This window comes from Drosophila persimilis, unplaced genomic scaffold, assembly GCF_003286085.1.
Source record: "Drosophila persimilis strain 14011-0111.01,24,50 unplaced genomic scaffold, DperRS2 tig00003933-arrow-pilon, whole genome shotgun sequence".
Lineage (NCBI taxonomy): Eukaryota > Metazoa > Arthropoda > Insecta > Diptera > Drosophilidae > Drosophila > Drosophila persimilis.
The window spans coordinates 2,019,429-2,045,778 of record NW_020825706.1 but is presented as its reverse complement, the minus strand read 5'-3'; the positions used below and the strand labels follow the sequence as shown (position 1 = coordinate 2,045,778).

At 44.6% G+C, this 26,350-nt stretch overlaps 4 protein-coding genes across 4 annotated transcripts; all 4 read right to left on the bottom strand.

Moving 5' to 3' along the window:
- Positions 1-206: 206 nt before the first annotated feature.
- LOC6594059 (tachykinin-like peptides receptor 86C) lies at positions 207-10,197 on the bottom strand. The gene is made up of 8 exons (XM_002019822.1): positions 10,016-10,197; positions 2,908-3,053; positions 2,576-2,789; positions 2,328-2,462; positions 1,145-1,225; positions 740-1,087; positions 562-680; positions 207-499 (listed from the first exon to the last, which is right to left on the bottom strand). Exons 1-8 carry the CDS (start codon positions 10,195-10,197, stop codon positions 207-209), a joined length of 1,518 nt encoding a protein of 505 aa, XP_002019858.1.
- Positions 10,198-13,708: 3,511 nt separating this feature from the next.
- LOC6594058 (synaptic vesicle glycoprotein 2B) lies at positions 13,709-15,737 on the bottom strand. The gene is made up of 8 exons (XM_002019821.2): positions 15,346-15,737; positions 15,105-15,283; positions 14,863-15,044; positions 14,449-14,805; positions 14,266-14,380; positions 14,054-14,213; positions 13,869-13,996; positions 13,709-13,810 (listed from the first exon to the last, which is right to left on the bottom strand). Exons 1-8 carry the CDS (start codon positions 15,735-15,737, stop codon positions 13,755-13,757), a joined length of 1,569 nt encoding a protein of 522 aa, XP_002019857.2. The 3' UTR covers positions 13,709-13,754.
- Positions 15,738-16,202: 465 nt separating this feature from the next.
- Positions 16,203-19,029, bottom strand: LOC6594057 (synaptic vesicle glycoprotein 2B). The gene is made up of 9 exons (XM_002019820.2): positions 18,840-19,029; positions 18,100-18,535; positions 17,861-18,039; positions 17,625-17,806; positions 17,179-17,562; positions 16,924-17,041; positions 16,702-16,861; positions 16,514-16,641; positions 16,203-16,450 (listed from the first exon to the last, which is right to left on the bottom strand). The coding sequence occupies exons 1-9, from the start codon at positions 18,883-18,885 to the stop codon at positions 16,395-16,397; spliced, it is 1,689 nt and encodes a 562-aa protein (XP_002019856.1). The 5' UTR covers positions 18,886-19,029; the 3' UTR covers positions 16,203-16,394.
- Positions 19,030-19,677: 648 nt separating this feature from the next.
- On the bottom strand, positions 19,678-20,643 carry LOC6594677 (mediator of RNA polymerase II transcription subunit 7). The gene is made up of 2 exons (XM_002019819.2): positions 20,239-20,643; positions 19,678-20,175 (listed from the first exon to the last, which is right to left on the bottom strand). The coding sequence occupies exons 1-2, from the start codon at positions 20,566-20,568 to the stop codon at positions 19,843-19,845; spliced, it is 663 nt and encodes a 220-aa protein (XP_002019855.1). The 5' UTR covers positions 20,569-20,643; the 3' UTR covers positions 19,678-19,842.
- Positions 20,644-26,350: the final 5,707 nt, after the last annotated feature.

The following is a 26,350-nucleotide window of genomic DNA, read 5'->3' as shown; positions in this document are numbered from 1 at the left end:
TCATGCAGGGCTCTGGTATACACAGTACTTTTTACAAATTGATTTTTGTTTCGAAAAGAGTTTTTCGCCCACTTTTCGTTGACAACCGGAAATTCGAGTTTGACTACAGGGTATATTATGGGTTGGTTCTGGGGATATTTCTATGTACATTATGCAGCGAAACCAATTCATTGTCTCTTCGGGGGCCTGGGCATGTGACAACAACATCAGAGCTGCTTGGGAGGACCGCTCTCCACGGGATTATTGTCCTCGTCACAGGAGATGTACTTGATTTTCACGCGCTGCCGCTCCCCCAAGCTATTGTTGATGGATAGACAGAGGTTAGAGCTATTATCGTCCGCTGCCGGCTTTTCCATGATGCACTCCACTGCCGTGCGGTTGAGACTGCTCTTCATGGACACCGGCCGTCGGTTGTCCCCCCTCGAGGAGTTGGTGGTCGGCGGCGCCTGCTGGATCTGTGTCTCCATGGTGCTGCGCTTCCACTGGCTCTTGTTTTCGGCTATAGAATGAAAGAAATGCCATGAATGCATACGTGAGAGGAGGGAGCACAGGTACGAGTACCTCTTGTATGACGATGGGAGCTATTTTTGTTCGTCAGACGACTCTTGGGCGAGTCGAAGCGATGGCGGCTGAAGCTCACGCAGCAGCAGCAAATGATCCGTTGGAAGTACATGCGGAATCTACAAAGGATATCCCCCATGAATAAGCCTCTTGTAGTGCCCCCGCCCCCGAAACGTACCTCTTGTTCATCCAATAGTAGATGATGGGATTCACCATGGCGTTGGACATGGCCAGCCAATAGAATCCCAGATACATGTGCTGCACGTACTTTGTGGATGCCACTTGATTATTGTGGTACGCATAGATGAAGAACAGATGGTAGGGCAGCCAGCAGATGGCGAATATCGACACAATCGCTATGAACATGCGTACCACTTTCCGCTTGGATTTCATCGACTCCATCTGCCGGTCCGTGTTCTCGCCAATCGATCGACTGCCCCACAGCACCCGACCCATCAGCGAGTAGCAGATGAGCATCACAATCATGGGTATACCATATGTCAGCACCAATATAATCAGATTATACCTAAAGGAAGGCATTTTACGGACGATATTTTTGCAGATTGCGGGTGGGAATACTCACGTATAGTCCGTCATCGAAGTGGGATAGCGTCCATCCGGCCACATCATGAAGCAAACAGTTCGCGATTTTCCATTATAGTAGCTGTGAATGGTCCCAAATAATCATTTCAATCAATCGCAGCATCAATTTAATTACACAAGACATAAAAAGCCGTAAATTTTCACGCCGGAAATGAAATGGGGAATGAGGAATGGGGAAATGGAAAACCTAATTTACAAAATTATAAAACACTTAATGCCCTCAAAAGAGCCCACGCTTAAGGGCTATTCTCGGGACCATTAACAACATGGCAGACAGGTAATAATTTCGACCAAAACTCTCGACCTCTCAACCCCAGAGATACCCGTTTTGGCTGTCAGTGGCACCCAGCTTTCACCCTCTATCTCTCAATTGATTTAAATGGAAATTTCCTGGACCCGAAGCGTTGAGACCAGGACTCTGCGGTCAGCCAGTAAGCACACGGACTTCGTTGGTGGCACTCAAATATTTGCTTCGTACTCTACAGGGATACGGTTACAGAAACGGGTACGGATACTCGGTAACGAGAACGAATGCATTTGACTGTTCAAACTTTATCTGTGGTCTGTCCTGGGGGTACCTTTTAGTTGTTGGCTGTTCCAATTTTTGTAGCTTCTGGTATTTGTTTCTGTTCCTCTATCATCCGTCATCCCTCGAAATTGGTTATACAATTTTGTGCTCCCCCCACACACACAGGCACACTATCACGTCCGCAGGAGTGTATCTCCTCCCTGTCAGAATACGCCCTCGTTTGACTCTCACTCGAGAGGGCCCCCGCATCTCGTCGCATTTTGATATATGAACTTGCCATCTTTATTATGTCTGAAGTCTGTTGCCTAGGGAGACCTTTTATCCTGGAGTCGAAATAAAAAATGCTTCAATTCTATTAAACAGGACACCCACCGAAAGCGGCAACATTTTGTGTAAAATTCAAATGAGGACTGGGCGCCTATTCGTGGAAGGTGATTTAGATGGATGCTGGATGGGGAGCAGGTATGTAAATTTACATGTACATCAGGAGACGAAACAGCCAAGATCCTAAGCTCCATGGCTTGCCAAACGAGAAAGGAATCTTGTGCTCCAAGGAGGATTAGAGGATGAGAATGGGAACGCATGATGCTGACGCTGGCTGCGTTTTTTGGTGGAAATTACTACTGCCACTTACTGTTTGGTCATGATGCTGGAGTAGAGAAGGCAGGGGGCCGACAGAACGCAGCTTAGGGCCCAGATCATCACCAGAATGAATCGTACCTTCCGACGGGACGTGCGACGCTTCAGCGGATGCACAATGGCGATGTACCTGCAGGCGAAATAGTAACCGGAAACGGAAGTGCCGCACAACGCACAAGATTAGTGGAAAGAATGGAGAAAGGGTAACAGAGAGAGAGAGAGAGAGAGAGAGCGAGGACTTACCTGTCAAAACTGATGGCCACGAGTGTGAAGACCGATGTGGAGACCGTGACATTGGCCACAAAATTATTGATGGTGCAATAAATGGAGCCGAATGGCCAATCGGAGTTCACCATGAATATGAAATTGAAGACACAGTTCAGCGAGGACATGAGCAGGTCGGCGATGCTAAGGTTCAGCAGGAAGTAATTTGTGACCGTTCTCATGCTGCGATGTCCTGCGGAGAGCCAAAAATCGTTTCGGATATTAAGAAGGAATCGATGGGCCAAAGCGGCGTATACGGGATTTTGGTATTTGCAGTTTCCCAAGAGCTTTCAAGCAGCACCTGCGCTTACCTGTTACAATCCAGAGTACAATTCCATTGCCGGCAATGGCCACAAACATCATCAGGCCAAAAACGATGGCCCAAATCGTTTTCTGCTCCCATGGCAACTCGTACGGACGCGTCGGCGATGGAAACAGGCACTCGGTGAGAAAGTCTCTGCAAAAATCACAACAGGAATCAGCAAAAATAACTATAATGTACACTTTTGCAGGGTCTAAAGCGTGGGTCCTTAAAGTATTATATTTTTCACAGTTGAAAGCTCTGCTTCTGGTCTGGTCCGAATGTTTTGGGGGAAAGTTCAATCACAGAGTGCCTGCAACTTTTCAATTGAGAGCCATAACAATAGAAAATCAATGAAGCACTAGCTGGGGCGAAGGGAAAACTTGCCACAAAAGAAACGTCCGTGGCGAAAAATTGAAGGAAGCAGCAGCAGGTCGAGGTCCAGGCCCAGGTCCAGAAGGAACTCCACAAGAAATTGTGTTGTAATTTCATTGGACTGACATCCGTTGGGAGACGGTGCGTGGGGTTAGCAGCAGAAATGAGCAGCAATCGACAGGACAGCCGTCAAAGAGAGACAGATGAGCAGCACAGCACTCCCAATCAAGAAGGGGGAGAGAGGAGCAGCACAAGACTCCCAATCAGGGAGAGAGAGGAGCAGCACAGGACTCCCAATCAAGAAGAGAGTGAGAGAGGAGCAGCACTGATTAGCATGTAAGAGATTATGCTAATCACAACTACTAGCGGTGACAGCAGGACGACAGCAGGATGGCGGATGTTGTCTGTTGACTAATTAATTTCCAGGCAACAGTCTTTGTCGTTGGCTTTCCCTTTGATAACCACTGGACACCACTGGATGGTTGACAAAACCCCACCATTAATTAGTGGCACTTTGTTCGACGACTTATCGCATGCCTCTATCTCGCTCTCTCGCTGTACATGTGTGCCCCATGAGGCATGTGACTGCCAGGGCCGTCACGCAGCAGCAGGACCTAAATTCAATAGAGAGATGCCCCAAATGATGGCCATTGTTCCGATGCGTATATTCCGATATATTCGTAGATTCGTAATTAATTTTAAGTTAACTTTTGCTGCAGTTGCAATTGAATTAGAGCAGAAAAACATGTGATTTATTTGCCACAGTTTTCCCTTATAATTGCTGGCAGGACCACGCACATATGGTTCTGATTCGCTTCGGCTTACAGTTCAATAAACTTGACAAAAAGACAGACAGAAATCCAATGATTGCGGGAGGCCATACAAATTTTTAGGGTTTTTTTTGCTATGAATATGGCTTTTGGCTATTCAACAAGAGAATAAACCAGTAAATGGTTTGGCTTTTTGGGAAAATAAAGCAGCTTCTATTTCTATGAATATTTGTGTAAATAAATATAGAACTATAGAAACCCCTGCAATAAATCAATTTTATTCATAAATCTGTTCGAATCATCTCCAATAGATTGAACCCTCTTCAAGCAATGACTTTACTGGGAATTTGGGCGTGCCGCCCCACAAATGTGGCACAACTGAGAGGCAGAGTCCTGCGGCGTCCAGCAACTTGGGTGTCCATTTCATGGGATACTTAAGCCTCAGTCTGGCTATCATTTGATGGAGATTTTGCTGTAATTTTGCTACTCGCATGTATATCGCATTACGTTCTTGTTATTCCGAGGATAGATTTCCCATTTAATTAGAGGTTTAACACGAACAGAAGGCCTCCTTCGGGAGAAGTACAATCATCATTAAATGGCAGGACAAAGATACTGTTAAATATTCTGATCATTTTCCCTACTTTTATTTGTGATTCAATATTCACGAAAATTAATTAGTTGAGTGCCATGGAAAATGCAAAAATATTTGCATATTCGTGAGCATCCGCAGCCGTTCAATGCATTCCCATAAACACACATCCTTTTGGCCGACATTTTTCCGGTCCTTTTTTGTTTGAAAAGTTTGCCTTTTTAGGGGGGAAAAACTGTCGATTTTTCCACTGCCTTTTTCGATTATGATAATTGCAGCTGTCTGAGGAAAAGAAAGAAAAAGCTTCCTGGCAGATTTATGATCCCAAAGAGAAGCAAAGGAAAAGCCAAGGCCTTGCCTCACTCGAATTTAAGTTGATTAAAGTAATTTATTTTGGGGCCCCTCTGTGCTGGGGGATAATTGAGTTGGATGGCCTTATAAATCCGTGCTAAACTGCCGTTTGTTCCTGTAATAATAATAACCATCTACGAACGGAAGTGTTGCCCCATCAGCAGTCAACTAATTACATCCGTCTGAAGGACCCTGTGTCCTTTCACCCCAAGAACCACCACTACTAATGACAGTGGGGAGCTTCAGTGATTTCCCCGAAGAGCATTTTTGGCCCACAAACAGCATGATATTTTCGCAAATGCAAATTTTTCCACCAATGAAAGGCCCGAAAAAAATTCCTATAAAATTGTGGCGGACAAATTTTTGTTGGCATTGAAACGGAAATGGTTTTTCACGAGAATGTCTGCTTCGATTGGGAAAATGCTGCAAGAACGAATGAAATTCGATTTAAACATTTTTTAAAGACATAGCATACTTTTTAGGGCCCCTTTCAATGCTAATTTTTTCGCCCTCCTTCGTTTCATTGCGCTCTCGAATTATTGATTATATTCATACATATATAGCTAATTATATGGATTAAAATTATCCATCAATCAAGGGGCAATTATTTTAATATTCGCATTTAGCATAATTGAATAAATGTTGAACGAGTACTTATGAATGTTTTATTTCGGTTTTTCAACAGGTTTTTTGTATTTATAAATCAGCTTAAGTTTTTCGATGGCTAATGGATACTGGAAGATTAAAAGGGAATCTTTAAAGGGAAAATTGCGACCATTTCTGTCACGATTTTGGGTGAGGATTGCTAAGGCTTTACTTTGCCTTCACTTAGACATTATCGATCCCCAAACAATCGAGTCTTTAAATGGAAGATTGAGACCATTTCTCTTACGATGTTGTGTGAGGATTGTTGAGGCTTTACTTTGCCTTCATTTAGACATTATCGATCCCGACTAAATTACGTGCTAAATGCTTCTTTGATCGATGCAAATCAAATTAAAAATGAATCAGCAATTACCGGAGGGAGGGGGTCGGCATCAAAGAAATTATCATCAATTAGAGGCCTGAACCATAGGCAATTTCCTGTCGAGTGGGGGCTCGAATAAATTGCCAGTCATTTGCCGAAGAGTCAATGAAAAGGGTTCTCCCTTTCCTCTCTAACTCCCTTCAGTACTCAAAAATGTAATTCGTTACCATTAGCCCTGCTAATAGTTGTTGTTGCTGGCCCTTGATGGGTGGTGGCTGCCACATTTCGTGCTGCGAAAACTGTCAACAATTTTCCTGTTGCCGCAGTTGTGACTCTGCATTTCCCTGCTCGCTTATTATTTTCCTCTGCATATTTTATGCATCGTAGGGAAACCAGCGATGCAGACCAAATTGGCGGTCTTCCATCTACCTGGCTTCTGAGCTTTCGATCTACTGCGCAAAGTGGAGAGAGGGGAAGAGGGATAGGGGGAGTCCCCCCACTTTGGAGTGCATCAGGCAGGTGGAAACAGTGTTCATAGTTTTGCTGCTTCTGCTGCTGCTTCTGGCCAAAGTTTAACAACTTATGGCCACTGCCGGCGTCACGTCCTTCGAAGGTGCTCTTCCCTGGGCCATAAATATTTTTGTTTATCGATGCCTAATCTTTAGTCTTCAATCATCATTTAATACATCATCTTAATCCTCGTAGTCATAATCATTTTCATTCACAGCCCAGTCCCTTGGCAGCCATAAAATACAGAAAGGACACTCTCACAAATGAGTTAATTTCCCATTTAAAGATTTATTAACACAACACGAGAGGTGGTCCACTTGCTCCCTATCACTCTGGTGCAACACTTGACCCAAGGATACCATGTTGCATGTTGCTGTGTGCCTCTTCATCGAGTGGCCATTAAATTTTCATACTGCCATTCGAATATCTGTTTCATTTGCATTCGTGTATCGCAAGTTGATGCCTTCCTCTGCCTATGCCTCTGCCTCTACCTCCTCTTTAGCCTGCTCCTGTGGCGCCTCTTCATTTGCAGCTACTGCTCTTGTTGCACCTCCTGCCACTCTTTGGCCTCCTCATTTGAGGCCTCCTCTACCTCTGCTTCATTGAGGGCCCCCTCTACCTCTCCATCATTGCGGTCCCCTCTACCTCTCCCTTATTGCGGTCTCCTCTACTTCTCGTTCATTACAGTCCCCCCTTCGTTGGGCACCAGTCCTCGTGTTTGGGTGAGAAAAAAGATAATTGAAAAATTTGTCATAAGCAAATTGCTAAACTGCAACACTGCCCCTCCCTCCTCCTTTCACTTACTGCCACATCCCCAAGAAAACAAGGACTGGCCAAAGAGCACATTATAATAGACAAAACCCATTCCAGGGAAAGCCCCTTGAGTGGTGGCCTCATCCGAGAGATATATCGAGTCATCCTTCTCCTTCTGGCTCTTCTGTCCAGGGCCTAATCCAAACAATTTCTTTCGATTTTCATCCGGAATGTACGAGTCGAAGGACTCTGTCCAAGGGGTATTGCCGTTTCGACAGGCGGTTGACTGAAGGCACAAAGGGATGTTGAAAGCCCAGAGCCCAGAGTTTCCATCGGAATTGAAGCCAGAAGATTGCAGAAGACTTTACTAACTTTTGAACTATAATTCTGAAGCTTTTTATATAACCTTTCAGTGCATTCACCAGTCGTGGTGCCTGGGCCACTCTTATTTTTATGTGTTCCATCCATTCTGATTGGATTTGAGCCTTGCCATAAAAATGCCAAAGCCCCGCCGCCCGCCGCCCACCGCCCGGCGCCCTCCGCCCATATCCTGATGGACGCAGCAGCACAGTGGGAAGTGGAAACTGGGAAATGGGAAGAATGGATGGCAGGATGAGGACTAATGTCCTGTGTCCTTTGTTCCGGCGTTATCATTGGCTGAACATCGGAATCAATAAGCGTATGAAATGCCATAAACATCATCGAAAGGGAAAAAGGGTAAACTCTCCTTTAAATTGACTTTGTAATAAACTTTGTCCATCCATCGGTTGCTGGTGCTACTTACTGGCATTCCGTATACGCGGTGTGGACATGGCATCTACGTCATTACGTATAAGCCTTGCACGCCCCATGGACATGGAACCCGTTGCGTATACGCACCGTTGACAGCCACTCATTGGAGGACACAAACCCATCGCAAAGTGACTGCCAGAGCTGCTGCTGTCAAGCTGTTCTTGCCATACATAATCCATGGGCCGTGTCCAAGACGCTTTGGCCCTGATTGAACCCACTCCAAGTCATGGGGCATGGGGCACGCACATATAATGAGCTTAAGCGGAGGAGACGACAGTTCACCTGCTGCCCAAAGGCCTGAATAAACAAATGTCCTTTTACTATAACTCCTGCCACTCATAAAATCCCCAACGCTCTTCGAAAAACCATTTCCAATGGCATTTTCTTTCTCTGTCAAAGTTTCTTTTTCCATTTGTCTGAATTTAATTATTTGTGAGGTTCTCTCCCTGGCTTTTCCCGCTTTCTTTCTTTGTTTTTTGTCACCTTTTCAGAGCCTTTCGGAGCAAAACAATTAGTGGAATTCTTGTGTCTATTTTTGCGCCCAAAGCCCCAACGGCTTATGGTGGCCCTTTGCTATTTCTCGATGCAAACAGAATAATTACATAAAAATAGCTGAGAATTCAGTGGGGGGATCTCTCCCTAGAGAGGAGGGGCTTTAAGGATGTAGCAGTACAGGGAGTGGGCTTTAAGGATGGTCTTTTTGGATGATTCCCGTTCCAGGAAAGTACGATGATGATGATGGATATTGTAGTTTCATAATTGTTGAACATTCTTCAATGGAATCATGATTCAAAGGTGGTTTTATGCTCTTCTAATTGGAAGCCTTTGAGGGCCGCCTGAACAGACATCAAGAGAGCAAATGGGGGAAATCAGAAGGGAAAAACTTACTAATTGCAATCGTTTGTAGTGAAAGCCATAACCAGATGTCTGTTCCATGCAATGAAAACTCAAAATGCAGCAAATATTGATTGCTTTAGTTTCGGAAAAGCTGTCAAAACCAAAAGAATTTTCCGACATCCAACAATACGTATACGCCCCCTCGTCTATGAAGTAGATTATTTCGAAAAAGTCAAAGTTTAAACTGCAAAACAGGCATTTAATTTCCACTTCTTTCTGCAAAGCAATTCAATTTTCATTTGCCAAGGCTGCTCCATACCTCCCAACCCACTTTCAGAGAGCATCCTTCGACAGGCAACATTCGAATGTGAAAAACAAAGTAAGAGCTTAATTAGCCAGGACCAAAACAGAGCCGAACCCGTACACGTATCAAATTCGATTCGAATAACAAGTGAAGAACATTTATTATGCTTGTTTTTCGAGGAGAACCTTTAAAGGTTTTCACTTTGTGGATGATTCCCGTTGGCATGGCATTATTAATGGCATGGAAAGCGGTTTAAGTTCTTGGTCAGCCGAAAATAATTACACCGATTAAGGGATATTTCCATGACCAAAAGATTGTACTGCTCTGCGCTGGTGTTCAGCCTTTCACATTTCAAAAGCCGCCTTAATGAGTGCCAAACGAGGAGATATTTTAGACTGTCGGCAATAAGTATGCACAAGTGGCAAAACCATCAATTAAATTGCAATTTTCAATGCTTAATGTTTGGGGCCAAAGGCTCAAGTATTTGGTAATAAGATTACGCTGGAAATAGTTGAAGTGGCAGCTTAGGAAATTGTATATTGCACACGCTGCATTTTACCACATTTTACCAGAATTCCATGCCAAGCAAACACTTGAACCCCAATTAAAACTATCATCTGGAGCTCTTGTTTGATAGCCTGACAGAGCACGTCCCTTTGCCAGGTGCCATAATGAGCAGCAGCACAGACGACTGTCTGTCTGGTGATGGGGGGGAAAACTTTATTCAATTCAGCCCCCCCCCACGCGACAACTCTTCCGTTTCATTTGCATAACTTTGTTAGCCAGAATGGTGGGGATGGGGGTGGGGGATGGGGGGAAAATACCAGGAAATAAGTTAATGAAAAGACGGCGGGCTCTGCCACTCACTTTGCCTCGTCGATGCTCTCGAGATTGTCGCGGTTCTCGATGAATCCCGCCAGCAGGCTGACCACCTCCGTGCGATTGAAGCTATTCAGGAGCGTGGTATTCACGATGCTGTTGAGCTCGAAGCGCCGCACCGCCAGGATGGTGCAGTTCACCAGCAGCTCCGTGTCCACAATCTCCGACATCTTAAGGACTCTGCGACTGCGACTGCGACTGCGACTGTATTTATGTTGCGCAAGGACTCCCTCACGTTTGTGTGTACTTAAATGCACTGGCTGATCCCTGGCCAACTTATGCCACACCTAATGCCATAGAAACCTTTTTGTCGTTGCCCATGCACCGTAATTACTCCTCCTTTCTGTCTCTCTTTCCGTTAATGTCCTGGGGATTTCTTTTGTGGGAGGTCTTTCAATGGATTCCACGCGGGTTGTGCCCGGCCAGCACCACATCAGTGGCTTGGAGGCGTTTAATTTGAGGGGCGTTGCACGTTGCACAGCCTGGGGCAAGGCGGCGCCATGGCATCGAGGGGAAATGTTATTCAATTAGTATATTACGTACACGCACTTCACATCAAATATTTAATAATTCATATATTATGCCATTAATTCCATTTCGGCTTAAAAACACCTTTTTAAATTCACACGAAAATATATATGATATATCTTAATTATTTCAGGTCTCAGGAGTTGATTAAATTTCCATATTGGTTTCAGCTGGATTTAATTCATAATTTAAACATTAATCACATTCAATCTCTTTTTTTAAAATAATTTATTAATTTTTTATTGTATTTCTTTTTCTCTTTTTTCTTTGGGAAACCACTCGAACTCATATTCCATTACAAAAACATTATATTTATCCAATAATGCCGCTCGATTTAATCCAGCTTTTTATCACTTTAATTTCATAAAAATTCTCCGTTTTTTCAATATTTTTTTTAGTTGCTTTCATTGCTTTTTTCTATGATTAAAATCTGTTGATATTTTCACCCTTTCCGTTTTTTTTGACAATTTATTTTTAAATGCAATCTTTTGTTGATTCGCTGCACTTTTTATGCACCACTTTGAAATTTTTTGGCCCTTTTTTTATGGCCCACACAGACACACAAGCCGACCGTTAGAGCTTTAAAATGGCGTCGGATGTTAACAGTTGTTTCGTTTATTGTTTTCGTGTTTTGTGCGCGCGTTCTTTAGTGCTGCAAGTGCCGCCGTCGACTGAGTTACATATACGACCGTAGGAAGAACAAAAGGAATACGCAGGGGGGGGCGGGCAGGGCAGCACGCAACCTGTTGAGAGGACAACTGGCGGCAACATTACTCCCTTGGCAACATGTTGCAGCAGCTTTTATGGCAACCTAACAGTCTCTCTGTTTTTGTTTTTCTTTTAAAAATCACCTGAAGACCTTTTTGAATGGCCCGCCCATTCCTGGAGTACAAAAGATATCCGAATGCTGGACATTATTTTTAGTGTCCTTGCAGGACACGGAGTGCTCTCTGAGGTCAATATCCTGTTGGGAACTCCTTGGCTCTTGATGCTCTTTTGGCGCCAGATCTGTCGCTAGCATCTGCCATAAATAAATCATGGTTTTGTTACATCAAGGGGGTGTCCTAACTCTATTATCCTTTGGCTGTAACTTTGTTTACTTCTTTTACTTGTTACGCTGCCGCTTTTCTGCTGCCACGAAATAAATTTCAAGCACCGTGTTGTCATGATGAATGACCTGCAAATGAGTGCCAGAGGGGACGCGAGACACGAGCACAATGGCCACTCCACTTCAAGGTCTCTGAATGTGAAGGATTTCGATGGTATGGTTTGGTGTATGTGTGTGGTTATTGTACCCTGTACTGAGTACTAGGGAATAGAGGGGTATATGGGTGGCATAGATATGGAAGCTTATAAGTGTTAAATCAACCAAAGGAAGGAAAGAAGAGAGCAGGAGAGTAGGGGATTTAGCAGAGAGACAGTGAAAAAGAGTGAAGCACACTCCTCTCTCTCTCCCACTGTGTCTTAGCATCTGTATATGTTGTAATAGCATTCCCAAAATCCCTTTCTCTGGTGATTTTTCATAGAAATGATATTGAAAAACCTATTGATGTCTCCCAACAACTCCCAATACATCCATACCCTATTATATTTGTCTTCCCATTATGCCTTTGGCTTCTCTGAATACAGGGTATCCCCTAGCCGTAAGCTCGGTTACAGCCCTCTCTTAGAAACGTTGTTTGTTGTATTTTTGTGTTTGCTAATGTCTGCAAATGTTGTATGTCTGACTCCCCCTGGGAACCCCCTCCATATCTCCTGCCCTCCAGCGTGATGCGTGCGTGGATATATTTGCACTTTTGTGTGATTATGACTGGACATTTGGCGTGGCCTCCCCCAGTTTTCACAGATAGACAGATACACATGTAACTAGGAGCAGAGGCCCCCCCCCACTCTGAGGTCCAGGACCAACACACCCACACACGAACGCATACGAGTGTTATATGCATTGCCATGTTTAGGTTTTTTTTTACGATTCAGTTTCATTTAGTTTATGACTCTGTGGCCCCGCCCCCTTTCAGCGTACGAGCCACTCATTACGCCCTAAACATATTTCTGCACATTTGTTGGGGGCGAATGGGGTGGGAGGAGTATTCACCGCGATTTATGCATGTTTATTATGATAAATTTATGCGCATTTGTTGTTCCCTGGCGGTTTTTATAGAGTGTGCGAAAATAGAAGCCCTAAAAAAATCCCAAAGGGAATTGTGGATAAAAATGTTAGTAAAACATTTATGCATTAAGCAGACTTTTAGGCAAATTTATTTCGAGTGGGAGGGGGATGAAAGGTAGGCACCCCGACAACCAGGATAAAACTATGAATATAAAACAATAAAAAAGAAAAGCCTACACTAAGAGAAAAAAGAAAATACGCCCATAAACATTCGGTAAATAAATAGCAGAACAAGCCAAAGGCTGGCCGAGAGCCGTTTGGATGGTGAGGATCGTGTGGATCGTCTGGATCGTGTGGATCGTGATAACATCGTGTGCAATCTCAGAACGCGCTGTAACTGGCTGTTAACTGAGAGCCGCTAGCGATAACAGGCTGTTAACTGAGAGCCGGCAGAGATAACAGGCTGTTAACTGAGAGGCGTCGGAGATAACAGGCTGTTAACCTGGGATGCTAACAGCGCTGTTGCTCTGTTACAGGTGTCCCCCTGATTTTTTCTCTGCGTGTAGACGTGAAAAAGGAGAACGAAGAAAGTATAACCCCACCCCAAAAGCAACATGTGTCAATTATCGCTTGGCTCTGTTTTGATAGCATGAGAACTGGGCTCCATTCAGTAGAAGGGAGTATCATATGTCCGCGTTGCGCGTTGCACTAATTGTGGGAAAAGGGGAATATCATATATCAAGGAGTGTCTTTTCAACCAAAGCGAGTGTTGTTTTTTTTTGCAAATTGTGCAAATTAATTGATGACCGCAAAAGAATAATTAACCAGATACACACACACGCATATAGGGGGAGTTTTTCTTTTCAGACAGCAGCAAAAATTAATCAAAGTTACTTTCTGTTTCTGTCTGCGTGTGATTAAAGTGTAATTAAGTTGAATTAACCGCATGGCAGAGTCGATAGCGTTGATTAATACATATTTCGCATTTGCGGTTATCCTCTGACCCGTCTGACCCCTCCGCAGGGCGAAAAGCTAAGGCCAGAACAGCAGAAGTTTTCTCAGAGGAGGATTTGGAGCAGGAGGAGACTTTTAGGCCAGTGATTGCTCTATATCGACCTTCAGGAATACCGAAAATATAAACGCAACTGTTGAATGTGGTAGGAATTAGGCGTATAGAAACAGTAGAGAAGCACTAGTACTCACTGCTCATCAGTGCCACCAGCCACAGGAAAGGGGCAGGGCAGTTGATTTGCATGAAAACCGGCAGTAATATGTTGCCAGCCACCGAACCCAGTCGCCCAAAGGTCATAATCAGCAATATAACCATTGTTCTGTGGGTGAGAAAATCATTTAAGCCGCGTTTGTGGGGATGTGGGGGATGTACGCACCTCATTAGCGTGGGAAACATTATCACAGATATACCAATAATCGTTGTGGCACAGACACCCATCATTGTCAGATAAACAGCGGCAATGATCATGGTGACCAGCGAGGTTTTGGCGAAATACAGACTACCCGCAAGGAAGACGCATATGAAGAGGAACACCTCTGTGGAGCAGAGAAGATTAGAGACCGTAGAGGGTCAAGGGAGGGGACGCACTCAATATGTGATTCGCCACCAGGGGTATGCGCATCAGGGGAAAGATGATCACGAAACCCACGACGCCGACGGCTGCCACAATGATGTTGTCCGTGTAGATGCCCGGGTTCTGGTGCTATTCGTTTCGGGGGATTAGATTAGATTTAAAGCCTGGTAGCCCGGGGCAATCGATAGCCTACCTACTAGGTCGCATTCCCGCTGCATCGACGCCGAGTCCATGCTCCGCACCTGGGAGTTGTGCTCCAGCACGTTGCACATGCTGGTGTCGTTGATGCCCTGCAGCTCGAACGTGTGCATGGTGGCAAAGATCTGTGGCAGCCACAGGCGCACAGAGTTCACGCACATTATTTGGCAAAAGTGCAGGCAGTAGACTTGCAGGGAAATGCACAGATAGGGACTGGAAAACATGGGCTTCAGCTGCCCCACGCCCTCCCAGAACTTGAGTTTTGCTCTGCTGAAGCGCTCCCATCGCGAGGTGGGCTGTCGCGGTCGATCCAGGACATCGGAGCGATCGGGCGTGGCATCGGTCAGATGTTTCACCTGTGGAGAGGACAGTGCTTAGAGTTTTACTTTAAGAAACCCTTGACAATCTCTTACAGGATACGTTTCGCGCTTCTGGCGCTTGTTCATCGCGTATATCCGCTGCAGGGACTCCAGGGCTTTGTTGTAGTTCCCTTGGGCCATCAGAAACTTGGGACTTTCGGGCAGAAAGATGTGCAGCAAGCCGCTGGTTAAGCTGGGCAACGCAGTGACCATCAAGAAGATCTGCCAGGTGTGGACTGCCAAAGAAACGAAAGAACTCAGAACGAGGCTCCATTCGAAGGGGAGGCCATACCCACAGTTCATTTTTCCCACTGAGAAAAAGATGTGCACTGGCAGGAGGAGGTAGGCGAGTATCGGGACAAAGGTGGCCGAAGCGGAAACGCAGAGACCGACAAAGAGCATGATATAGGGCCGATGCTTTTTGCCATGGAACTCTGCCAGATAGCTGACCAGCACCGCAAATGGGCCGCAAATGCTGTTCGAAGGAGAGAACTCATTAGCAAATCGATGGGGCAGTCGATGAATGGTTCAGTGTACATTAGGCCATCCAAGAACTTGAAGACCATCAGCTGCGTGGAGTCCTGGCAGAGGGCGGCGCACAGCACGAACAGGCCATCGATCCAGCCGCCCCAAATGAGGACCACGCGGCGACCCATGGTGTCGGCTATGAAGCCCCAGGGTATGGCCGAAATGATCATCCCGGCAAAGGTGACAGCATTGAGAAGACCCTTGTCCAGGGGCGTCAGCTTCAGGTCGCATTCAGCGGTGGGCATCACATAGGACATCGCCGAGGCGGAGAAGACCATGGCCATGAGGCAGGGAAGAGCACAGAACAGCATGAGGATATTGAAGAGTCCGAAACCGCATTCCGCAATGGCCGTCTCAAAGTCTGCTGCAGTATGTTCAAAGTCCTTTTTGGAATCGGCCATCAATAACGAATGTATAGGAATATCCAGCAAATGTGTAAATTTTAACAACTAATGGCAAGAGCTCCTGGATATCAGAGAAATAACGAAACACATTTCAACATCAGGGGGCAAGAATCACTTGAGTGTTCCCATGAAGAGGATCTGCCCTCACGAATCATCGGAGCGAGCAATCTAATAAATCGCTGCCACCTAAGGAGGGCCTGCCGTCGGATTAGTTGATTCAGGCATCACTAATTTCCATCTTCCAACTCAATGTTTTCCCAGTAAGAGAGCCACACACCTGACTGCCACACCAGCACTGCCTGCCCTGCCACAGTGCCTGCCCCGCCCCACTGCCTGTTGCCTGTTGCCTGTTGGCTTCCACTTAATTGGTGTTAATGAGATTTGCATGTCGAAGGCTTGCCTTTGTCCTGGCCCAACCAGCACATCCTTTCACTGAACAAAGCAATAAAGATACGATACGAGTATGCAGATAAATACATATGTATGTATATTTGAATGGGTTTTCCTAAGGTAAATATAAATAGTTACAGACATTGTCTTAAGCCCCCAATAATTGCTAATTTGTACAACTAAATTTTCCTAAGATTAAGTTACAATTCAGTGGCAGCTTCAACCACTTGATGTGTCCTTAAGCCATAATTTAAACACAATTCCTTAAGAAAAGGCAGCCTTTGCCGGATTGGGCACGAATATGGAGAGTGTGCCAGCCACTGAAAGAAGAAAGAGAGATAGACCCATATCTGGGAAGACGTAATCTCAAGTGGAAAACTTACACAGCAGCACCGATGATACCATTATAAAGGGAGGCAAACAACCGATCTGAATGAAGACCGGAAAGAGCAGATTACCCGACAAGGCACCAAAGCGGCCGCACATCATGGCTATGGCCACGACAACAGTTCTGAAGGGAAACAAATCTCTATGGAGATTACAGACAACAGATTGTAAGGGGAACACTCACCTGAGTTGGGTGGGAAATAGGGCCACCACTGCACCCAACAGAGAGGAGACTGCTATGCCGGTGATGGTCAGAAATGTGGCAGAGACGAAAAGAGTCATCATGCTGCTGACCGAGAAGTAAAGCAGCATGCCAAATGCTCCAGAAAGATACAGACCATAGGCTGAAGGCAGAAAATCCTCAATCAATAATATAAGGAATAAATAAATGTGTAGAAATACTTACTCATCAGACGTTTGGGGCCTAATGCCTTCAGAAGGCCACCCGCAAAGAAGTAACCAACGAAGCCGCAGGCCGAGACAATGATGTTGTTTATATACATGTCCATGGAAATCTCCTTTGGCTGCAAGACAGATCACAGATGGGAGACGAGAGTTAGATAAAGTTAGAGAAAGGTTTACGTCACTCTCACGATGATTGGACATAAAGTTAACTGACAGATAAGTCTTATCTAGCGCAGAGTTGGAAGATAGATCTTACCTGGGAACAGGCATTGGCGTAATCTAAGGCAGTCTCAGCTGTTTTATTGACGCTAAACTCGAGAATGGTGCACATGCTGGCAGTGGCCCCACTGAACTCCGCCTCGTACTCCGCCATGGAGGCAAACAGCTGCGGCAGCCACAAACGGATGGTGTTCATGCCCAGGAAGATGCTGAATTGCATGATGTACAGCAGCAGGGAGAGGCTGAGCAGGGGCTTGTGAGCCAGAGGCTTCATTTGGCCAAAGCCAGCGCGGAGACTCTCCATCAGAGTGCGCGACTGAGGCTTCTGCGGCACTTTCTCGCCGGTTTTCTCCTCAATGGTGTAGATGACCTCGTCCTGGTTGGCCTTGCGATTGGGCGCCTCTTGCACGAGTACCTTGATCTGCAAAAAAGAAGAGTTTAAGCCGCTATAGGCTTTTTCTTCTCTGGTTTGAGGATACTCACTGGATAGGTATCCTTGGGCTTGCGCGTATTCACATGATAGATATGCTGGAAGGCCTGCAAAGCCTCCTCCGTGCGTCCTTGGGCCATCAGAAAGCGTGGACTCTCTGGCATGGCACAAAATATCAAACCACTCACAAGACTTGGGATGCCCAAGACAAACAAAAAGATTTGCCAACTGTGAACTATGGAACATCAGAATTAGTAGTGTTTAAGGATACGCCGGGGATACAACTTACTTGTGAGACCCACGATTTCAAAGTCCCAGTCCCTGGGAAAGATGCCCCAGGCCAGCAGAGGCAGTGAGACGGTTGCCGTGGATGTAACCATCCCAACAATCATTAGAACTGAAGATCTGTGCTTGGGTCCATGCATCTCCGTCAGGTAGGTAAACAGAACAGCTGCGGGACCATTTACCCTATTAAAAGAATGGATTTCTTTCAGTAAAAACCACAAAGAATGGATCATGGAAACCTACACTAATCCACCGAGAAACTTGAAGACCACCAGCATCATAAAGTTCTGACTGAGCGCACTGCCAAAGACACAAACGGCATCGATCAGGTAGCCCCAGTAGAGGATCTTCTTACGTCCTTTGGTGTCGGCCAGATAGCCCCAGGCAATGGCCGATATGGTCATGCCGGCATAGGCCACCGCATTCAGGACACCCTTGTCCTCGAGAGTCAGACGGAGATCGCACTCGGCCACCGGCAGGATAAACGACATGGAACTGGACTCGAAAATGGCCGCACTCTGGGCGGGTATCGAAACGAAGAGCAGCAGAAGATTGAAGATCCCGAAGCCAGCCGCCTCGATGGCCTTATCGAAGTCCGCTGGTGCATCCTCTTTGGGCGTGGGTGAGGCCTCAGCCGTGCTGTTCGAATCACCATCCGTGTCGTTGTCCACGTCTGGTTCTGTAACCCAAAAGATTTATACACTTGTTTTAATTGCACTTTATGGTTGGGGACGGGACAATCTCTCCCTTCTTTGAGATTAGGGGAGCACTTTGATAATACTAGTTCCCAAGCTGTACTCTTCACAATCTGATCATTGTATAGGTTTTATACCACCATATTGTTTTGGAACGTGTAATAGAGAGTTCCAATCACTTTTAAAAACAAAATCTATGATGAATTGGCATTTTATATTTAGTTCACAATTTATTTTCACTAGTTCCTTTGATATTTTGGGCTTGTTCCATTCGATTTAAGGATTTACCTTTACTTTTCGCTGGATCCACACGTTCAATATACTTTTCCGACATCTTTATGCGTATATCTGCCGATCACTGTATGAATTTCTTATTAAGCTGCACTTGAATGTTCTCAATTGTTCAATTAATACGATGTATGAGTTCTTAATTGAAAAGCACTATCACAATTAATCTCAGAGGTCGTAGAGAAGATCCCAGTTCACGGATGATGCCACTTGCTGCACTGCTGCGCGGTAAATGATCTGCTCGTACGAATGGTAGCTGCTTTTATCGGGATTTGTCTCAATAAAACCTGAAGATTCATCTACACATCTCTTATCGCCTAGAATTACAGCCTAAAGAAGGTAATAAACACATAAAACTTTATCTTTATCCGGAGGGAACACGTTGTCATAGAGGGAGACAAGTACAGTGCGTTGGAAAACTATATATCGATTCATCATGATTCATGAAGAAGCACTTAATTATGAAAACACTCTTTATTCCACATTTTTCTAAGGGTTTCCTAATCGTTAGAAATATCCATTCTGAAATCTTAGTCTATGGTTATATTATAATGTAACGCGCTGTACTGGTGATAAGACTATGAGGTAGGTAGCAACCGGAACACTTTTCGAGGGAGGCTGCCTCAAATAATGTTCTCTTCCATATCCATGATTATCCCTTTCTAAAACAATATCACGTTTCATTGGCTACGTCATTTCGGTGGTGAAATCTGTAGAGATACACACCCCTTATCTCAAGATACGCCGCCACACGACAGAGAAGTGATATGATCTCTCGTAAAATGTATCACTCGAATGACTAAACAGTTTCAATCAATGTGAATGGAAGAATCTTTAGTTGCAGGAATTAATCGCAAGGCATGTAATATACGATTATCATCACAAAACAAAAACTATGTACTTTATTCTTAGGGGTCTATAAGGTGCTATAAATATGGGTGCTATAACTTCGTGCCATTCACAATGACCAGTCTTCCTTCAATCATCATTCTGGCCTGCAATCTCATTCGATGCCATCCACCAGCTTGCACATCATGCGATCATGCTGATAGCTCGGATCGTTCTTGGCCGCCGCATTCGATTCGAGGGGATCCACTTCCGACTTGACTTTGGCATTGCCCTTCTCATCGTCGTCGCACAGGACAGGCAGGGCGGAAAAGGCGCTGTTTACGATGTCCCGCACACGCTCCAAGTGCTTCTGAAAACGGGTGGCGGTCTCCACACGCTGACGCTTCTGCATTTCCATCATCACGCGCAGCGTTTCACGGGCCTGATGCGGCCGAAACTCGTTCAACAGGTGATGCATGTTGACGAACAGCAGGCTAAGGTCATCTATCTGCAAAGGGGTTCATTTATCAAGATTAATCCATGGATTTGCCTGGTTCTGGTGCCAACTCACCTTCTCTGTTCGCCGGGGACTGTCGGGATTGAGGATGAGGAAGTCTATCAGATCCAGAAAATTTACCAGCAGCGAGTGGTTCAACTTTTTCAGCTCCTTGCGACGGTCAAAGTGTATGGGTATCAGGCGCTTGATGTTCTGCGACTCCAGGGAGCGTATCATCTCGTCATTGTTGTACTGGATGCCGAACATACTGTAAACTTCGTGCTGCGAGGGGGGCAGCGGTGGACGTGGTGCGCGATTGCGGCGTATGTTCTCCTCCGTGTAGTTGCTGATGTACCGCTCCGGCGGCATCGGCAGGCTGGATACCTGGGTCTCTTGGGTTGACATTCTGAGCGGTAAAAAGAGTAGAGAGAGTCCTATTCCTTATGTCTGTTTATCCCGAATTTTCAAAATTTCCTCGAGCAAATTTCTGCAGTCTTTTGTTTTTGTCAATGTGACCATTTTCTGTCTTCACATAAATCGACTCTCAGAAATATACCGTCTCAATTTCGAAATATACCGTAAATATACTAACGAATTCAAGTTATATTTTACATATTCCTCGATTTTGATCTTCCGTCGAATATTACTAGCTAGATAAAACATTTAGCCATGCCCACATAATTGTATCCGATTAGTGAATCTATTTTTTAATTGACAGGCTTATTCTTAATACTTGCTTTAATTGGATTTCATTGAAAATTAAATTTAATAGATTGATGAAATAGATTGACTGCATAAATCCCTAGTGCCAGCGGGTACCGAAATACCAAATACCGAAAACACACTAAAAATACCGATTTTCGATATATATTTAGATATATCGGTATAACCACTAACCATACAGTATATAGATGTGCCAGTTCATACAACGAAAGCGTCACACACTGGCTAGCGCGTTGCGTACCCCAGAGTGACGTCATCATGAGAGAGAGAGCGCAGAGAGAACATCTTTGCATGTGTTAGTACACACGCAATATGTTTCGACAAAAATATGTGATTGTATGCTTTTTCAGATTTTTTGAACTCTCTCAGGTCTGGTTCTGTTTTGCCACCAGCATGTTTTAGTGTATGGGTGCACATGCATTCTCACGTACTTTGCGTGTGTGTGTTTACTATTGCTGGCCGCTAGAACTGAAATTTGAGTTTGGTTCTTGTTTCGGGTCTTTTGATGGACTGACCTACCGCCACAAAATAAATGAAGAATGGGCAGGGGGTGGGGGTATGGTACACTAGGGCGCGGGAAATAAAATAAAAGCTGTTATTTGTTTGATTTATACCACAAAATATAAAATATTACAATAATATAATTACACATTTATTTCCTTATTTCAAACAGGATTATTATAAATTATAAAAATTATGCAAACGCCGTCGGTTCTCGACTTTTTTGTTTATTATAACTAAAACAATGCTGTATCTAAATATACAATATAAGAAAAAATATATATATACTTAAATAAATATGCATAAATATAAATGGAATTGGTTTTACATATATTTCAAATCAATTGTCAATCGCGCGCTTTCCGACGGGAATCTGCAAAGCAAAAATTTAGATGCCGGTCGCACCTTGAATACTCTCTTGGACAATACCCATAAATTTTCTAATTCAATTATAAAATATCTTATGTACATACATATGTACATAAAAAATAAAGTTTATTACATTCGTATATTGCATGAGGGTTTTCAAAATTACTGTTGTCTTGATGTCTTGGTGGCAAGCTTCTTAGAAAAGTGTTAGTACTCTTAAAGGGCTCGTAAGTGTGTGTGAGTATGAATGCGTGGAATGATGGATAGACAAAAAGCGCGCGCGAAGCTTGTGAGAAAGACAAGTGATTCGTTTTTCCGCTGGTACGTTGTGTTTATTCCCCATTAATATTATGAGTTAATGGCTGACCAAAAAAAAAGAGAGAATGGCTTTAAAAAATTGAAAGATCGATTTTTTGCCTTAAAAAGGGTTGTATATCGCAGGAATAGGCGTTACAGAATCAAAACAACTAACTTAAAACCAAATATTATTCCCATAATAGCCAAGATGACTCATGTTTCTGCTGAGGCAAAAATGATATGTATCATGATTTTAAAAAAGACATTGAGCTATAGCCCCGCAGAAAAAGTAATTGCGAAAAATATTAACTTTTACTCGTCAAGGACTTATGAATATCTTCGAGATGTTCTAAATTTAAAACTGCCATCAAAACGCACGTTAGCGCGATGGGCTGTGCTGAAAAACATGAGGCCAGGATTTAATCCTGATTTACTCAGCAATTTAAAGACAATTTTTGATGGAATGAGTTCTAAGGGAAAAGAAGCAGTAATTTTATTTGACGAAATTAAGATTAAGATTGCACTCGATGAAATTCAAGGCTACAAAAATGATGGCCAAAATACAAAAAGCCTTTTAGGGCAGCAAGTCTGTGTTTTCATGATAAGAGGCCTATTTGAAAACTGGAAATACGTTTTAAGTTATACTGTAACTGCTGGTATAAATGGTATAAAACACGAAGCCCTTTTAAATAAAGTGACGGCTAATATTGAACAAGCACAAGCCTTAGGCACAAGGCTTAATGTACGAGCAGCTATTTGCGACCAGGGCTCAAATAATAGAGCTGGTTTCAGAAGACTGGGAGTCGACATTAAGAACCCCAGCTTTAAAGTTCAAGATAAAGAAAAATTTGCGATTTACGATGTTCCACATATGATTAAATCGCTAAGGAACATTGTCCGAAATAGAAATCTTTATACCCCTGATGTCGTTGTTTCATGGAAAATAGTCGAAGAACTGTATGAAATCGATTCCAGAAATTCAACGCGACTCTGCCCGAAAATAACAACAAAGCATATATATCCAAATAGCTTTGAAGGTCAAAGCTGCCAATCAAGTGTTTAGCCATAGTGTGGCCGCTGCTCTTCGAACAATGATTAGTTCTGGAGGCTTCTTAAAGTGCAAAGAAAATGCAGTTTGACCAGGTAGGAGTATATTTTTACACTGATCTAAAACGCAAAACTTATAAAAATATTTTTTCCGCTATGTTCGACACGGGCAGCGCCGTTAATATTGTGAGAGCTTCATCATTACAATTCCAAAACTAAAAAATACACTCTTTTACCATCGAACCTCCGTAGTGTCAGCGGCTCACTTCATTTCACTTACGGTTGCCGCCTCCCTCCATGTGACACTGAAGTTTTCAGTGGGGACTACCAGCAGTTACCCACGTTCCGAGCCCTGTTCACCGCCATCTACATAGAAAACCCAAAGTTGGCTCCAGTGGAAAAACTGTTCCACCTCAACAAAAAGACCAGCGGTGAAGCCCACGACATAGTGGCACAGGCTCCACTTACGAACGAGGGTTTCGCGTCCGCATGGAACGCCCTCCGTGAGCGTTTCCAAAACAAGAGGCTGATACTCAAGGCCCAGCTGAAGATCCTTTTCAGTCTGCCCCAAATCCGTACCGAGTCAGCAGCAGCGCTAAAAGAGCTCCACAGGGCCGTCCACAAGTGCCTCACGACACTCACCCATTCCGAGGTCTCCACAGACAGCGTTTTCGCTGACGGAGTTTTAGTGTACCTCATTTCCGCTAAGCTGCCAAAGACGACCTTAGAGCTTTGGGAGCAATCCGTGACGCACAAGTCCGAAATTCCCAACTGGCACGCCATGGACAAGTTCCTGGCGGAGCGGTACCTGTCTCTCGAAATGACCGAGGACGACCATCCAGGCATGGAGACTCAGGCCCACTCCAGGGCGAGCATACGCAGTTCAGACAATTCGAGAAGCAATCCGTTTCGGTCTCAAGGAAGTCCTTATCCTAGGAGTGCCCACTCGTTCGAGACCACAGTGAATCAAACGAGGAGCACGTGTGATCTCTGCTCCAAAGAGTATCATCCAATCCGGTTATGCCCTTACTTCCTTCAAATGGGGAAAAACGTGTGAAAGCCGGCCACATCCCGAGGCCAGGCAGATGCATGAGCAACTCTAGCGCCACCGCTCCTATACGCCATCTACTTATTTGTATATGTACTAAATTCAAATAATACATGCCATATTTTACATTTTACATGTAGTTGCAATGTTTTTAGCTTAGCAATTGGAAGGCAACACTAGTTGTAGGTATTCGGTGTTTTTTCATGCAAGTATTTTGAGTAAACAAAGTTAAGGTAACAATAGACTTAACAATAACATGTGTATTCTTTTAAAATGGATTGCGTCTTCTCAGTCCGTTCCTGTCCTCGGAGCAGGCTCCATGATCTTCATGTCAGCATCAGCGTAGGCCCTGTAGTTGGCTGGGTGCGAACCGCCGCAACTTTCGCATTTAGCTGGGTGCAGTGGACTGTAAATCGATGTTCAATCCGTTTTTCTGGATCGTTGGGGCTCAACCCTCCGATCTCTTTTATTGTCGTTTATGTTCTCTCTTTTACAATTGTGTTTTGGGCTTTTGTAAGCCAAAAGCCGCGAAGCTGCGCTGCCAGTGACGCCGGCAGCGGAGCGGCAGAACTATGTGTTCTTATCTCTTATATGTTAGTATGTATATGTGTGAATATGCTCAGCGCTGTTGGCAGCGAGAGCGCGAGGGAAGATATATGTGTGTATGCATGTATATTAGTGCCGTCAAGTCATGGGAACATGCTGACGCTGCACTTGGGTCGCTCGAGGCATTCTTGAGTGAATCGTAATACGATCACCCAGAATGTCTGGGACTTTATTGTTACGTAAACACTGAAACAAAGTGTTACAGTGTGTATTCTTTAAGTACCGTCGGTACAGTGGGTATTCGTAATAATGAATACTTTACTTTACTTTAATATGAGCATACTACAGGACGAACCACCGCACTTTACACAGCCGAAGCCGCGTTGACAGAAGTTGTTAAACCGCCGCAATTTTCGCATTTAGCTGGGTGCGGTGGACGAAACCACCGCACTTTACACAGATGAAGTCGCGTTTGTGTGTGTGTGCGTGGGATTGTTATTTGGCTTGAGTCGGCTTCCATGGCATGCCGCGCCTGGGCGTTGGCTTGATCGCTCTCCTCCGCCTTCTCCCTCACCCATTTCTCCCGTTTTGACGTGAGAGAGTGACGTCGTTTCGGCGTTCCCTTTTGGGTTTGGCGCCTTTTTGTGCGGATTTGCCGTGGTTTGTGTTTGTCGCTGTGGTGTCAGCGGTGCGCGCTGGCGTAGGGAATGCGTAGGGCATTCCACCAAACGATGCACGGCACCAAAATCCGGCTAACGAGAGTAAGATATACTTAGTAGCAAAGACAACACATAACATGAAGCCATCAACATGAAGGATGGCTTTGGATTCAGATACTCCAACCACAATCTCTCTCCTCTCGATTGCTAATTACATCGACTCGTTTGAGAAGTCCAAAGGTTTACCCAGGAGACGGAAAAGTAGGAAAAAGATAAAAAAAAATGCCTGCAAATAAAACGAGGGGGAACGTTGTGAGTTGCTGCGGACACCGCAACTCTACAGTTATACCCGATACTAAGTCAGTATGGCTCTCCTCCGGCAGACGCTAATATTAAACGACACGACAAAGAGTGCGTGCGAGAGAGACAGAAAATCAGTCTGAGCGTGACGTCGGGCGCTGCGTAGCCACTGCAAATTGATTTGTTCCTTTTGGCTATAAAAATGATCTGATCTGATCCAGATTCAGCAATCTAATAGATATGGTCATTATCTATGATTCTGCGTTTTTAGTTTTCTCGAATCTGCAATATTGTGGATGCAACAGATTTTCGTCCTTTGTGGGGGCGGATGGGGGTGGGGCGAAATTCTGAGATATACGTTTTATAGTGACATCTTAAAGGAGTGTGTGTACCAAATTTGGTTATTCTAGCCTTAATAGTCTCTGAGATTTGTGGTTGCCTCAGATTTTCGTCCTTTGCGGGGGCGGAAGGGGGTGTGGCGAAATTTGGACAGGAAACGGTCAAGGTCCGATATCACAGGAGTGTGGATACCAAATTTGGTTGCTCTGGCTTTTATAGGTTCTGAGATCCTTGAACTCATATTTTGCAATTGGCAAAACCGACCATGAAACCTGTGTGTTAGAGTGAGACAGAGCGAGAAAGAGTGAAATTGTTTTCGTGATTCTGGCTGTAATAATTATACGATCTGGTTCAGATT

Bases quoted from the DNA above. Each gene is read 5' to 3' on its own strand.
- LOC6594059 (XM_002019822.1), bottom strand. From the start codon at position 10,197: ATGTCGGAGATTGTGGACACGGAGCTGCTGGTGAACTGCACCATCCTG. The intron at 2,463-2,575 runs GTAAGTCCTCGC...TTTCGCCTGCAG, and splicing joins GTGGCCATCAGTTTTGACAG to GTACATCGCCATTGTGCATC. The intron at 500-561 runs GTACTCGTACCT...TTCATTCTATAG, and splicing joins CTCCCATCGTCATACAAGAG to CCGAAAACAAGAGCCAGTGG.
- LOC6594058 (XM_002019821.2), bottom strand. From the start codon at position 15,737: ATGGCCGATTCCAAAAAGGACTTTGAACATACTGCAGCAGACTTTGAG. The intron at 14,214-14,265 runs GTGCGTCCCCTC...TCTGCTCCACAG, and splicing joins GGTGGCGAATCACATATTGA to AGGTGTTCCTCTTCATATGC. The intron at 13,997-14,053 runs GTGCGTACATCC...TCTCACCCACAG, and splicing joins ATGTTTCCCACGCTAATGAG to AACAATGGTTATATTGCTGA.
- LOC6594057 (XM_002019820.2), bottom strand. From the start codon at position 18,885: ATGTCGGAAAAGTATATTGAACGTGTGGATCCAGCGAAAAGTAAAG. The intron at 16,642-16,701 runs GTGAGTGTTCCC...GTTTCCCTTCAG, and splicing joins CTATTTCCCACCCAACTCAG to AACTGTTGTCGTGGCCATAG. The intron at 16,451-16,513 runs GTAAGTTTTCCA...TTCTTCTTTCAG, and splicing joins GGTATCATCGGTGCTGCTGT to TGGCTGGCACACTCTCCATA.
- LOC6594677 (XM_002019819.2), bottom strand. From the start codon at position 20,568: ATGTCAACCCAAGAGACCCAGGTATCCAGCCTGCCGATGCCGCCGGAG. The intron at 20,176-20,238 runs GTGAGTTGGCAC...ACCCCTTTGCAG, and splicing joins GTCCCCGGCGAACAGAGAAG to ATAGATGACCTTAGCCTGCT.